This window comes from Ornithodoros turicata, chromosome 6 (assembly GCF_037126465.1).
Source record: "Ornithodoros turicata isolate Travis chromosome 6, ASM3712646v1, whole genome shotgun sequence".
Taxonomy (NCBI): Eukaryota; Metazoa; Arthropoda; class Arachnida; order Ixodida; family Argasidae; genus Ornithodoros; species Ornithodoros turicata.
The window spans coordinates 13,524,396-13,537,590 of NC_088206.1; the positions used below are offsets into that span (position 1 = coordinate 13,524,396).

General features: G+C 45.2%; 1 protein-coding gene across 1 annotated transcript in view; it reads right to left on the reverse strand.

Moving 5' to 3' along the window:
• The window catches only part of LOC135399161 (laminin subunit alpha-like), a 39,524-nt gene extending 29,423 nt beyond the window's left edge, over positions 1-10,101 (reverse strand). Inside the window, exons 1-2 of the mRNA XM_064630902.1 lie at positions 9,953-10,101; positions 7,994-8,428 (exon numbers count right to left, since the gene is read on the reverse strand). Of these exons, the coding sequence (XP_064486972.1) occupies positions 7,994-8,392 (399 nt within the window). The 5' untranslated portion in view covers positions 8,393-8,428; positions 9,953-10,101. The remainder of the gene's footprint in view (positions 1-7,993; positions 8,429-9,952) is intronic.
• Positions 10,102-13,195: the final 3,094 nt, after the last annotated feature.

Consider the following 13,195-nt stretch of genomic DNA (forward strand, 5'->3'; position numbering starts at 1 on the left):
ACTAAAACCGCTAGATTCCTGGCACTCATGTTCTGGTGGGAACTTCCGGTCACGTGATGCAGATCGGGCCCCAACCTAGTAATTTCCGAGCGCTAGGCCGTGCTGCCATGAAATGACCACCCGAATTCGCCATTGACTTCTATCCACGATTCTTACGAATCTCGAACCTTTCGAATCCTTTCTTGGAAAAGAGTTTAAAAAGTCAGGGAAAAGACACTTTTACTGAAAAGTGTTTTGAAGCAGAATTTGATATATTTGTTTAATAAAAAACAAATTTCGGGAGAAGACATACCCATCATGCATACTTCTTCCTAAGTGTAACTTATTTGACATGTTCTCCATCGACTACAGGAAATATATAAACTCAGGAGTCTGAATTCCCTCCATACAACTAAGAAACAATCAAAGCAAAGTCATGTTACTTCTAGTATCGGAGCTTTATGTTGTGGTTTTGGCGCGCACGGAGGTCCGCCGACCAAGCAGGCTTCGAGGCGCTGATTTTAAAAAGAAACAACCAAACGTGGTTGGTGGATTCGAAAGATTCGATTCGCTGTTCTGGGCAAACGGATTCGGATTCGCGAGTCTTGAATCCCTGCATAGGATTCGAGGATTCGCGGATTCGGTTGGCACATCCCTAAATAAAAGCGTACAGCGCGGGCAGCGATTGGAGCTAGCGGGGGTCACTCTTGTCATCGTAATGACATCTCCGGTGACTTTTTCCTTCCTTCTCCTCCTCTTCGTTTCGCCCTGCAGAGCGAGTTGAGCGGGAACGCGCGCGTCGATGTTCGGGTGCGTTTTCATTTTTTGTTTTTTCTTTCTTTTTTTTTTTTTTGAATATTGCATACAGAGATTTTTTTGTGTGCTAGTTGTCAACTTCGGTCACATCCCTTCATAATGCGTCACAAACAGGAAATGTTTGAGGGGGTTTTCTGGACTCCTTTAAGCTCAGAATTTTCATTGCGATAAACACTCGACGGGAACAACGCATAGGAATACATAGGAATACGACGAAAACGACACTGAATGACAAAAGAGACGGGAAAAAGAACAAAGGCGTTGAAGGCTGGTTCAGCATTGTTCATGAATTTATCGCAAGGTATACATGTACCGTAATTTCACGCGTATAAGCCGCACCGCAGATAAGCCGCAGGACGCGTTTATAGGAAACGTTTGAAAATTTTCTCGCAGATAAGCCGCTGGCAATACGAGACGACTGATTTGTGGGACAAAGGAGACCATAGAGAAGGCCATAAACCCTGTAGTCAATACTCCGGGGTCAGCTCTAGAGTTCTACCAAGATCGGATTGTGCACTTGTTGGGCGTTTTTCATTGATTGATGGGTCAGTGGTCTTCCAGAAGACGTGAATTTGGGGAATGCACCAGGAAGATTAATCTACTCGAATGTGGACCCGTCCCTGTTACGCATTGTTCGTGCATCAGCAGGGCAGTGCTATTCCACAGACACTGTCCGCCCTTTCGTTAAAACCGGCGTATGCGGAAAATACCAGGAAAAAATAGTCATCATATAAGCCGCACCAGTGGATAAGCCGCAGAGCGCCAGTGAGAAAAAAAAATCGCGCAAAAGCCGCGGCTAATACGCGTGAAATTACGGTAGATGGTAGACCACAATCTCTCAAGCAGTTCTGCGGTTCTGACAGCCAGCGACGACCCTACCTCCCTTTTGTGGGCAACTCCACGAAAAGCTAAACACAGTGGTGGAGGAGGCTTAAGCCTAATATAGCTGCATGCAGGGGCCCCACGTGCAGATCGGATGTCATCCCCGTCTGCCTTCATCACACGATGACACCACGCCCTCTTGACGTCGTGTCTGCTTTATGTCTTCTTGAAGACCAACCCGTTTTTTCTCGTGGCCTTCGGGGCTATCTCCATTCCCAGAGGTTTCGGATTCCTCGCTGAAAATCGCCGCGAATGTTCTTCATTCCTTCTGGTAGTGACATATTACGAATATGCGGGTTGCCGCACTGTCGAAGTAAAATTAGGGTTTAGTGTCGTAAATATGTAGAATTACAAAAGGAATGTGGCTTCCTCCTGTGTGGCTGTCTGCTAGCTAGTTCCCACAGAAATGATACATAACACCCCACAGATATGCAGGCAATAAGATAAGGGGATAATTCTCACACGCCAAGTGACGTTGTGATTGCTAAAGTACTTTTTTTTTCTTGGGGGGGGGGGGGATTCCGAAATGCCACCGTTAAGAATCCACCGTTTAAAATTCCACATGCTCAAAATCCCGTATGGCGCTAGCGTAGCGTGTCCAGCTGTGGGGAGCCCCTCCCCCCTAACGGCGTGGTGAACTGTCAAAAAATACCTACACTAACCGAATCTCTGAAAACTAACCTAACCTAACCTAGTTCTAACCATTTCTTCTGCTTTGATGTGGCCGCCCAGACTACGGTCACCAAAAACCTGGCTGTTATTCACGACAATGACTTCTCTGCTGACGTCAAAATCACACAATACTTCGAGGTTTCTCAGTAATATGTATTGTTCAACACAATCATTCCGCCATTCTTCATATTAGAGCTTTAATTTAGAAGCCTGGGATTTTTGACATCAGGGATTTTGAACGGTGAATTCTTAACGGCGGAATATCGTGGCATCGCGGGGAGGAGGGGGGGGGGGGGGGCTCATTATGTGAGTAGCAAAACTGACTATCCAATTCCCCCCCCCCCCAATTTTTTTTTTCTCCTCTCGGATGAAATCAAATCGATGCAGTGGTATAGCTCCGTCCAAACTTAACTTGAACACGGCGCCGGCCTGCGGAGCAAGAGGGACGACACCCTGGCGGCTCTAACTGGAATTATCGGGAGAGAGCGTTGAGGGCTGTCCTACTCGCATCACGGGGGTGGCCATCTGAGAAGTGGTGCTCCGCTTCGAATGGGCAATGATAGGAGACGCAAAGCTTCAGCTTGTTTGTAGTGATTACGTGACCTTGTGCCGCCTGATATCACTGATCGTTGTGAAGCATCAGTTGCCTCAAAACTGCCGTTTCCTTGCTATTAACTGCGCGGGAGAAGCTCTGTGCGTTCAAGGGCTACAAGATAATATCACTCTCATAACAAACCCGAGTTATTCTTGAAGCAGCATGGAAGTGGTAATGGACAGTGAATATGTGAATAATGCGAGCGAATAACCACATTGTGATGTCGCATGGAAAATTCCATTCTTACGACGTTCTACAAGGTGTTCTTTACCGTAAATTATTTCGACGCATAGCAAGCTGCTCATTCTCATTGTTGTTCGAAGAAATAAAGGGTAGAAGGGAAGAAAAATAAAGGGTAGCACTCATAAGAGCGCTGACTACTCCACATTATTTAACATGTTTAACTTCTTCGTTAGCACACTGCGACACAAGGAGAATCACTGGGAGAATGGAACAAGCTCGTCAACTGGCTGGCCATCGCGAACATATGATACAACGTTGCGCGGAATGCGGTGCTTTAAGCAACGATCTTTTCCAGCGTAATGCATTTACGTGTATTATTATTACATTGCTTTCATTCTATTGCTTAATTCCAATCATTGTGACGCCACTACAGCAATATGACGCATACCAATGACATGGCTGCTAACGGCGTGGACAATCACTGATCAGATGGCGAAGATTTCAATCGCCCGCAGCAATTTCCAGAACAGACTGGAACGATGCGCAAGTACAAATATCCACGTAAACGTCAGCGCCCGTTCGAAGTGGAGCACCAGTTCTCAGACGGGCACCACCGTGGTGCGAGTAGGACAGCCCTCAACGCTCTCTCCCGATAATTCCAGTTAGAGCCGCTAGGGTGTCGTCCCTCTTGCTCCGCAGGCCGGCGCCGTGTTCAAGTTAAGTTTGGACGGAGCTGTACCAATCTTGGGAACAACGCAACGTGCTCAGCCATGCGCACAGCCTTCCGATTTGTAACTACACTTAGATGTTAGTGTTGGGGGGGAATATGTTTATTATATAAAAAAAATTAAGAGGGAAAGGTTAGCCACCGCTATGGCGGCTTGCTATTCCCAGGAAGGAAAAAAATTAAAAAGTGTTGGCATAGCATCAAAACGTATCGATATGTGTTTCTTGAATTATACTCGTTGAAATGGATGCTGCTACGGTGGATGGTCTGCAATGCTTCAGACGAAACCGCGACGTTTCCGTGCAAGGGAGGAATATCTTATCACAGTCGCTGTCTCGCCCACTTCAGAGTAACGATAGCTCAAATTTCGGCCTTTCTCCGGTCGCCCAGTGGCGCCAAATACCACCGGATGCTCCAAATATCTAGCAACACTGCTCTAAGGAATGCACTTCATCAGCACCGATTAATATGTCCTTTGGAAGTTCGTCTTCCCTTTAAACTCCTGCAGATTCCGAGCAAAACATTCGCCAACTCAATTTCTTTTTTTTTTCTTTTTTTTTTTCCTCTTCTTAGCATGTTTCTCTAGCAGGAAATTCTCGGCAAAAGCCGCTCCTCGTAACGTTGCGGGAGACGCGAAGAAAGAGCTGAATGAAGCGCAAGTCAGCAACTGTACCATGCTGCTTCTGAGAAAACCATTACGGTCTTGCATAGAACTGTGGAAGCTCGCATCGGGGTGGAATTTATTGGCAGAAAGTAAAAAGTAAAAGGAAAGGAAAAAGGGGAAAAGGTCAGCCAGGCAGCACGCCGGCTTGCTATTCCCCCTCGAAAAAGAAAATGCGGCTCACAGGGAGGCCAGGATCAGCATCGGACTGTCTTTGGCAGAACGGGAGTGGAAGCTGACGCTCGCTGTTCCAAGCGTATGGGGGAGGTGTGGTTTATGTCGGTGGAGAGTGTATAAAGTACATGGGCGATGCTACCGTATAATATTTCCCTCTTTCTCGTCCGTTGAAGAATTTCCTCTCAACGGACAGAAAAGGAAGTCTTGAAACTCGGTTGGTTGTTGAGTCTCGCTATCGATTGTCTACATTGAATGTTTGCGATACCAATGTATTCTTAGCAACGGCAATTTAATGTCATTTTACGTGCTGACCGTATATCCAAGCCGCGGCTACTTTTAAGCGTGGACAACTTTGTTATTCAGCTTTGACAACTTTGGACAACTTTGTCTGTCTCATTTGTGTGGTCGAACAATGGCAGAACAATTAGTTCACCTTTTTTTTTTTTTCTATTTTACTAGATCACAAATTCACTATGCCATGAAGTATTGATGTACATTTCAGGTTAAAAGTTAGAAGTACAACTATAGAAGTACAACGTCGGCTACGGGTTTACTCCAAGCACTTGGTATCGAACTATTGACAGACAAATTCCGCAACAACCGTCTTAAGTTATTGTACTCAATCATAAATGGACAGTATGGGATATGCAAGCCTGATTGCGTACGCCGTGACGCTTCTTTTCTCCCTAGCCTAACCTTTCTTATGATGCTGTTAATGCGACTTCCCTCGAAGAGTTCACTAAGTTGGTTGACGATTCACAACTACTAGGTTTTACCTAGTATGTTTTCTTCATCAACATCAACATCAACTACTACGTCTGTCTCTGCACTATTGCTTTAGTTAGTACTTTTGGCCACTGTACCGTTTCCCATCTGTTTTTTTTTATCCCACTCCTACAACAGGCTTGTAGGATAGTATAGTATAAATAAATAAATAAATTAAATTAATAAAAATGACCTTTAATGGGACTACTTTCAGAATTGTAAAACTGCATATCTTAACTACAACTGTAACATACTTTTCTCATATCTGCTCCAAGCACGTTCTATCCTGACAGATTGGTGAATTCATCCCCCACTCCTGCCGTGAAATAAGAGAACCCGATGAACAAACTCAATGTCGTTGCGACCCCTAATTGTCCTGAATATAGTGCCAACTTCCTGTTCTTTCGTTAGCGAGTGTTCGTTTGATATGCCAATTAGGCTGAAATTACTTTCAAGGCAAGTCCCCCGCAGGCTTTTATATTTGAAAGGGAGAACCCGGAAGCAGAAGTGACGTCATGATCTTGAGTGTCGGATGCCTGTCTCACTAAACAACTACATAGCGGTGTCCATCCAACGAACGTTCAATGCAGTGGCGGATCCACGGGGAGGGGGTGATGCCCCCCCCCCCCAAACATCAGATTATACGTGGGATTTCCCTTTCTCCCCTCCCCCACTACGCGCTTCAACAAAGAAATCGCCCCCTCAACCAAAACCAGGGTCTGGATCCGCCCCTGGTTCAATGTGTTCGCAATGTGATCGCGATCGGAGATCGGATATCTCCCCAGCTTCAGTGAAATGTTGCCGACAAATAACCTGCACCAGTTTGTTCAGTTTCTGTGTGTTACAATCCCTCTGTCTCTATCTGTCATAAAAGTGGCTCATTTTTACAGCTGTAGTATTGTGCTTTTTTTACGTTTCTAAAGCATTCACTGGGTTTATGTGATGCTTCTGCGGCCTCAGTTCACGCGTATTCTTAAGTTTCCGCTAGGCGTAGTTCCTCAGGGAAGAAGAATAGTTAGAAAGCAGTTACACATCAAAATTATGTATTGAGATGGATCCAACTCGGTGTAACTCGATGACTTTTATGAGTAACTGCGATTCTACGTAAGTTGCAATTGTGATTATAAATCTAATTGTAACCGTTACATTCATGAGCTGTACTTGTAAGTATAATTCAGTTACTTCTGAAAAGCAACTTTTAGGGGTATGGACTCGATAGGGGCGCCTCCTGGAAGTTTTTTTTCCTCGAAACCGCAATTTCGGGCGAGGATGGAAGCTCGATATAGGGATAACATTGGACGTGAAGGTCGTTTGTATGCACATGGTATATGCAAATTTTAAAAATATAAAAAAAACGCCAGGCCACAGTACCAGGTACCATTTTAGTAGAGAGGGCGTAACGTTAGCGTGCCAGTGAAAGCGGCGTGTGGTGGACGAAAATGAAGGCAACGAGAGCGAGTTTTTAGTATAGGGCCTTCCCACCGCGACCCGAAACGCAAGCACCTTGCGCTTGCATAAAGTATAGTAACCGTAGTAGCCATCTAGCGGGAGTAACAGCATCCATTTTGTGCATGAAAGTCCTGCAATTTCGAAACTACAACTTTTGGTTCGGTTTTGGGTTGCGGGACTTATGTTATGGCAAACGATGTTTCATTTCTTTTACTTCTTTTGAATGATTCTAACTCTCTCACAACATGTCGCGCCACGTGAGGGCGACTCGAGTTCACCTTTGGGACGGGTTTGGGTACCCACGCTAAAGAGAGCGTCCCAAAACGTAGATTGGGTTCTTAGTAGGCGTAGTCACGACACCCAATTTCAATCAGGCCCTAAGGAGTTTGGGTGCCGTACTCTAAAGTCACTAAACTCACTTCCAAACCCATTAGCTTTGACTACCGGTGGCCCCGAGAGAGTGGAATGAAGGAGCTAGCTGACTTCATTCGTTGGCGAGCACGCTTGAGAGCGCTATACGCTATGCAAGCAGGTCCGCTGTCCGCGCAGCTCCCTAGTTTCCCTCTCTTCCCTATTGCCCGTGGAGCGACCTCATTTCCCTCTTTCCCACTTTTCTCATTCCCAAATACGGGGGTAACATTTCAAGGTTGAGGCGCACGTGGCTTCTTCTCTGGGTCCATGCCGATCTGCGCATACTCCCTTGTTACTGCCTTGTGATTGGACAGACACTTGGTCACGTGGCTTCTTCAAGCCGTACCCTCGTCCCTGTGCAGATGATATGCAAACTGTCGTAGCGTATTGTCGCGACGCGGTGTCACGCGCTTCCTCTTTTCTCTCTCTCTCTTTTTTTTTTCTTGTGTGTGTAGGTCTGTGTGGTGACTTATTTGCGGCCAGCAACATGATGTGCCACCGAGGGAAACATTTATAGGATTGGATTGGATTGGATATGACATTTATAGGACTTGCAACTGATCAGCACATACGCACTTGTCTCAGCCACTGTGTTTCTGCTTATGTTCCCCGGGGCATGCAATACCTACTGTACTGGCTGTAGTATTGACTGTTACTATTCCGGAACTGTCCTCACCTGACCGAGGTCGATGGTGAGGTTGACCTCGTTGAACCTCGTGCCTCGCGACAAGGGCGGACTCTGCCACCACTTCTCGGAACCATCGATGGCATTTTCGGGCGGATGGGCTCTTCTAGGGTCACTCATGTTGCAGTAGTCGCAGACCTGGCCTTGGATCAGGTTGATGTTAGGACTGTCCTGGGCGTCCAAGTTTGCTCCGACCAGCTTGCAGTAGAGTTCGTCCGGCGATGAGTCTCCGCACGTCGCTGTGGCCCAGATGGACCGTCCTTCGGCCAAGTTGAAGTAAGGTGGGTTAAGTATTTGAGCGTCAGTTTCTGTTAAGCTTAGCAGCAGCAGCATCGCGGCTGCAACGCCCGTGAAGGCCATGGAGGCGAGGGCTCCGTTGGCCACTCGCATTCTTTCTGCTCTGGCTGTGGCACTCTTGTGTAGAATCTGAAAAAAAAAAAAGTCAACGGAGCTTCCTCATTCTTTTGTGTGGACGGTAAAGTTTGATCGTGAATCCTAACATTGTAGTGGGGAAGATTTCGTCGGAGCCATGGTGCGTTCCCACGAGTAAATCAAAGTGTATGCGATGTGTGAAACGGCATCTATGAAATGTCCACCTCTGAGTCGGAAGTGGACAGTTTTCTCATTGCTCTTTCGGTTTTTGTTTCCTCTGTTGCTTTGTTATCTCTGTGGACGGATACCGTCTTTTTCTCCAAGCACTTAGAAAATCGGGAACGCGTCTTTTTTCATTGTCCATACTACAAACCTTACAGGACTACACTTGCGGTGACTTTAAATAAGCTAGGCTCTCGTGCTGTTATGAAAAAATTAAGACGGATGCTTAAGCTCCAACCGGACTATAGTTATGAAAAGAGTTACGTAAATTAAAAAAAAAAAAATGCTCGTCTGTGGTCATACCCTACTGGCCGAAAGACACTGCTTGCGCACACTGTGGGACTACTGGCCTCACTGAGAAACCCATTATATATATTCACAAAATTACAGTCAACGATGGGGTAGGGTTTCGCCTGTGTGGCGTGGACGCAACCCACTTACTATAATCAAACACAGCTTTCTCTCTCTCTGTTTCTTTCTTTCCTTTTTTTTTTTTTTTTTTTCTTTTAGTGTGCAGAAGTGTCAAAGGAAGTTTGGCTGCTCGGGTGTTTTATCTGCCCCAGAATATTTGTCGCTAGGTTTCGGCAGCTCCCTTGTTTGTGCTTTGAAGAGATCATACGGGACATATTCCACGTTCATAAATTCCGGCGATTTTGGACAACTTTCTCAGAATACCACCTCCTACATTCTCTCATAGTCAAGTCGAATGGGTCGGAACTCCTTAGCATGTTTTTTTTTTTTTTTTTCTTTCTTACGGTCGCAGGCTCCGCCACCCCAATTACGGGCACTTCATGTGCACAGTCTGGCGCCGCCAATTGTCGGTGTCAGCGAGACTTCACAAGCAACATCTTCCCCAAACTCTCGCCATTAAGCATATCTCACTACAACTTATCCATCCAAATAACGACCCTTTCCGGCTTCCATTACGATGTTGGAATAATAACAATAATAATAATATTAAAAAAAAAAAGCTAAAGGAAGTAAAATAAACAGTTCCTTTCAGGGAGCACGTCTTTCTGCCGTCATATTTGCTCACATTCGTTCCTCGTTCCCGTCTGACTAAACAGACTTCGTACTCTTGAACCAATAAAGAAACTACCCCCGGCAGATAGCCGCCGCGCAGATAACGCTCTGGGTGTTGCACAGAAACGGTCACATAAACAAAATACAGAAGCCGACACTGAAGATTTTTGCTTGAGTTTAATTTGTACAAGCTTTCGCGTGGAGGTCCACGCTTCCCAAATTAAACTCAAACAAAAATCTTCAGTGTCGGCTTCTGTATTTTGTTTATGTGATCTACAGGACTTGACTCCCCTCTTCGTATACGCTACAGAAACGGTCAAGAAGATCACTTACTTGGGTGGCCCGTCTTCAGTGCCAACGGCGGTAGCGGGGTTGCATGTATGTCCGTGGCGGGCCCCGAATCCCGTTGTTCTGACTGAGAAGATGTTCCCCTCCCAAGCTGCTGCATACGACGACGTGGAGAGGAGGAAAGACCGCCGGCCGGGTGGGTCTCTCCGCGGTCTTGACTCTCTTTCGGCTTTCGTTCTTTCTCTTCTCTTTCTTTTTTCTTTTTCTTTTTTGAATGTGGAGAAGAGGCGGGGCATTCGTCAGCTCGGATATTTTAGTTTGGACATGAGGAACATTGCTGAGTGGTTCCTTCGCTTTGTTCCCGGCAGCACTTCGTGAGCTACGGTGTAGTGCGTGCTTTACTTGTCGGCATGTTGTGCCGTTGTCAGATTGTAATGAGGATAACGAATGAATTCTTGTTGGCTCTTTCTAGGGTGTCACACAGTGTTCCGTCACACAGCCCCTTTTGTTCGCCGGGATGAATTATTTATCTTAAAAAAATCAAGTAATCACTGTGTGTGTGTGTTATCTGGTGAGGTGTTTTTAAGAATCCGATTTTGCAGCCGGTTCTACTTTATATATAGTAATTCATAACTGGACTACAGTAAAGGGGCTTGTCCATCCTCACAGTGAACGGGGTGAAACAACAACAACTTTATTTTGCGATTATGAATGGGGAGTTTCTATCGCCAGGGTCGATACTCTACCCCATTGCCGGTGGTGATGTGGGAAATGAAATAATGTGCCCGCCCTTCACAATATACGCGTGTAAAATATTTTCGTTTCCATTGCTAGAAACCGAACCGGAAACAATACCCAAGGACGGGAACGATAACGGAAACGGAATTCATTAATCCGTGCTGGTGGCCGTCGTCACTCTTTGGGTGGCTGGCACTTGTCGCGGGTTCACATTATCCAGACGAACCACCACATATGAGTCCGCATGAAGAACTTGCCAATAGACGATCTATTATAGAGTACACATTGTGCCCCATACTTTAAAAAAATAAAAAGGAAATAAAAATGACTGCGAAAAATGTCACGTTTGTTTGTCTTTCTTCTTCTTTTTTTTTTTTTTCTTCTTCTTCTTCTTTTTAGCGAGCCAAGCAGCTGCATGCAGCTAGCGGCCTATAAGTTGCCGTATGATGAGCAGAGATCGTGGTTATGCATGTCTGTGACCAAAGTCTTGCGCGCAGCTTTAGCTGTCTACTAAGCAATCCAATCCAATCCGCATGAATCCACAACTGTCGAGCGAAATACTGCGCCTGGAAACGGAAACGCAAAGCCGGTACTGAAATTTGTCTGAAAACGAAAGCGGTAGCAGAAACAAAATGTCAAATTTTTCACGTATCAGAAACATTATTATTTTCGGTAATAAACCCTGGATTTACAAAAACATAACTTTACCGTAGGGTTCAACCAGATAAGCTAAGCTTGCATAAAGAGTGGCATTTATGGCTAGAAGCACTGGATCATTTATGGGGTAATAACTTTTGCGCATATACATTCCTAAAGGCAGCAATAATATTTTCCCCATGTTATAACTCTAATGCCCTCAGTTGTCTCGCGACGTAAACACCCAATTATTATTAAACTCTAATGCCGACGTCTAATTAACGAAGGTACGCTAATTAACTTTCAAATTACTAACTGAGCGAAACAAATTTGCGTGCAGAAAAAAGATTGTTGCTCTAGGTAGAAAAATATAAATTCAAAAACAAGTTTTACTGTAAAGGGAAGTGCCTCAGGACGATAGCCGCCGATATTTCGAACATGACAGAGGCTCTCGTCACTTCACTTCGTACGACCTTACCCATCTAAAGTTTTATTATGTGCTCCATGATTCTGCGAATAGATTTCGCATGCTTATCTTGTGGCGTATTCTCTGTCTTCAGTCGTGAAGTCTGTGGTTGAATGATAGGTTATAGCCATTTGCCACCTTATTTTTGTGTGAATACTGTTTTTCACGCGTAATATAGGTGGGGGCGACTATGGTGGATTCATCTAGCCACCATAGTAGGACTGAGAAGCATTCGCTTACAGATGCAGACGACAGGTGCTTCGTGACAGAAAAAAGAAAACCTCGGGCCATTGCGGCAAACGCACTTTGTTCGAGGGGAGAATAATGAGTTATAATTAGAGTACCGGGTTTTCGGATTTATCAAAAAGAAAAATCGAAAATCGCGATCATGACTCTTGGCGAGGGAGTTTTGTGTCGAGATTGCCTGGCTATAATCTATCTAGCTATCTCTTTTTTTTTTCTCGTCAGAAAAGTGATTGGATATTAAATAAACGAGTTTTAAACCTCAGCGCGTGACCATGACGTCAGACTCACATCCGTGCGTGACGTCATAGCGATGCGGCGGCACAGCTGTCCTGTTTGGTGGGCAAAAATTGCGTTATCGTGGAGACAGAGTGTGTTTTCGGTGCCGCAAACGCAAAGTGGTGTTACTGTATGTGCTACGCGGTACAGAAACGGCAAATACGCCGTACACACCACGCTGTATCCTACTCCCTTTTGTTCACGAGCAACGTCTGCTACATATGCGCATGCGCACCTTCTTGTTTGCAACTGAAGTGGGTACACACTATGTACACAGTACACAGACACAATATGTAACAAGATGACTAATTACATCTTTCGGGAGGGGACTTCGTGCGAAAGCGAGATGCAGGATATGGAAGACAGTCGTAGTTGAAAGACATTCCATTTTTTAAACAGCATACTTGAAAAAAGCATGTACGTTGAAATATCCCAAACTGCGCCGGTCAGGAGCACAGGGAGGACAGCCATTTCACGTCAGAGGGTCACGTGCTTTGGAACGATGGGGATGATTAGAGTATAGATGCCAATGTGCTGGCCAGATAAGCCACCTCCAGCACAGGTCATGTGTTCCTGAGGCGCGCTGTTTTGGTTTCGGCCGATTTGCATAACAGAACTCGTTTCACAACTTTTTAAAACATGGAAAGGCTTTCAACGACGATTGTCCCCCATGCTGCTATCTCGCTTTTGCAAGAAATTCCCTAATGAAAGAGTTACTGAACGAATTTCAGGTAAGTATAGTCATGTTGTACTTACATTCTCTTTTCAAGAGGATGTCTGCTCGCCATATAACTCAACTGCAGGAACAACATCTATGCTGTTCACGTAGCTCTTTTATAAAGTATATGTACAGCATAAAAAGAAACCACCGTGTATAATGGAAAAGATTAATGGATTTATAACAAACCAAAAGTACGACAACCTGC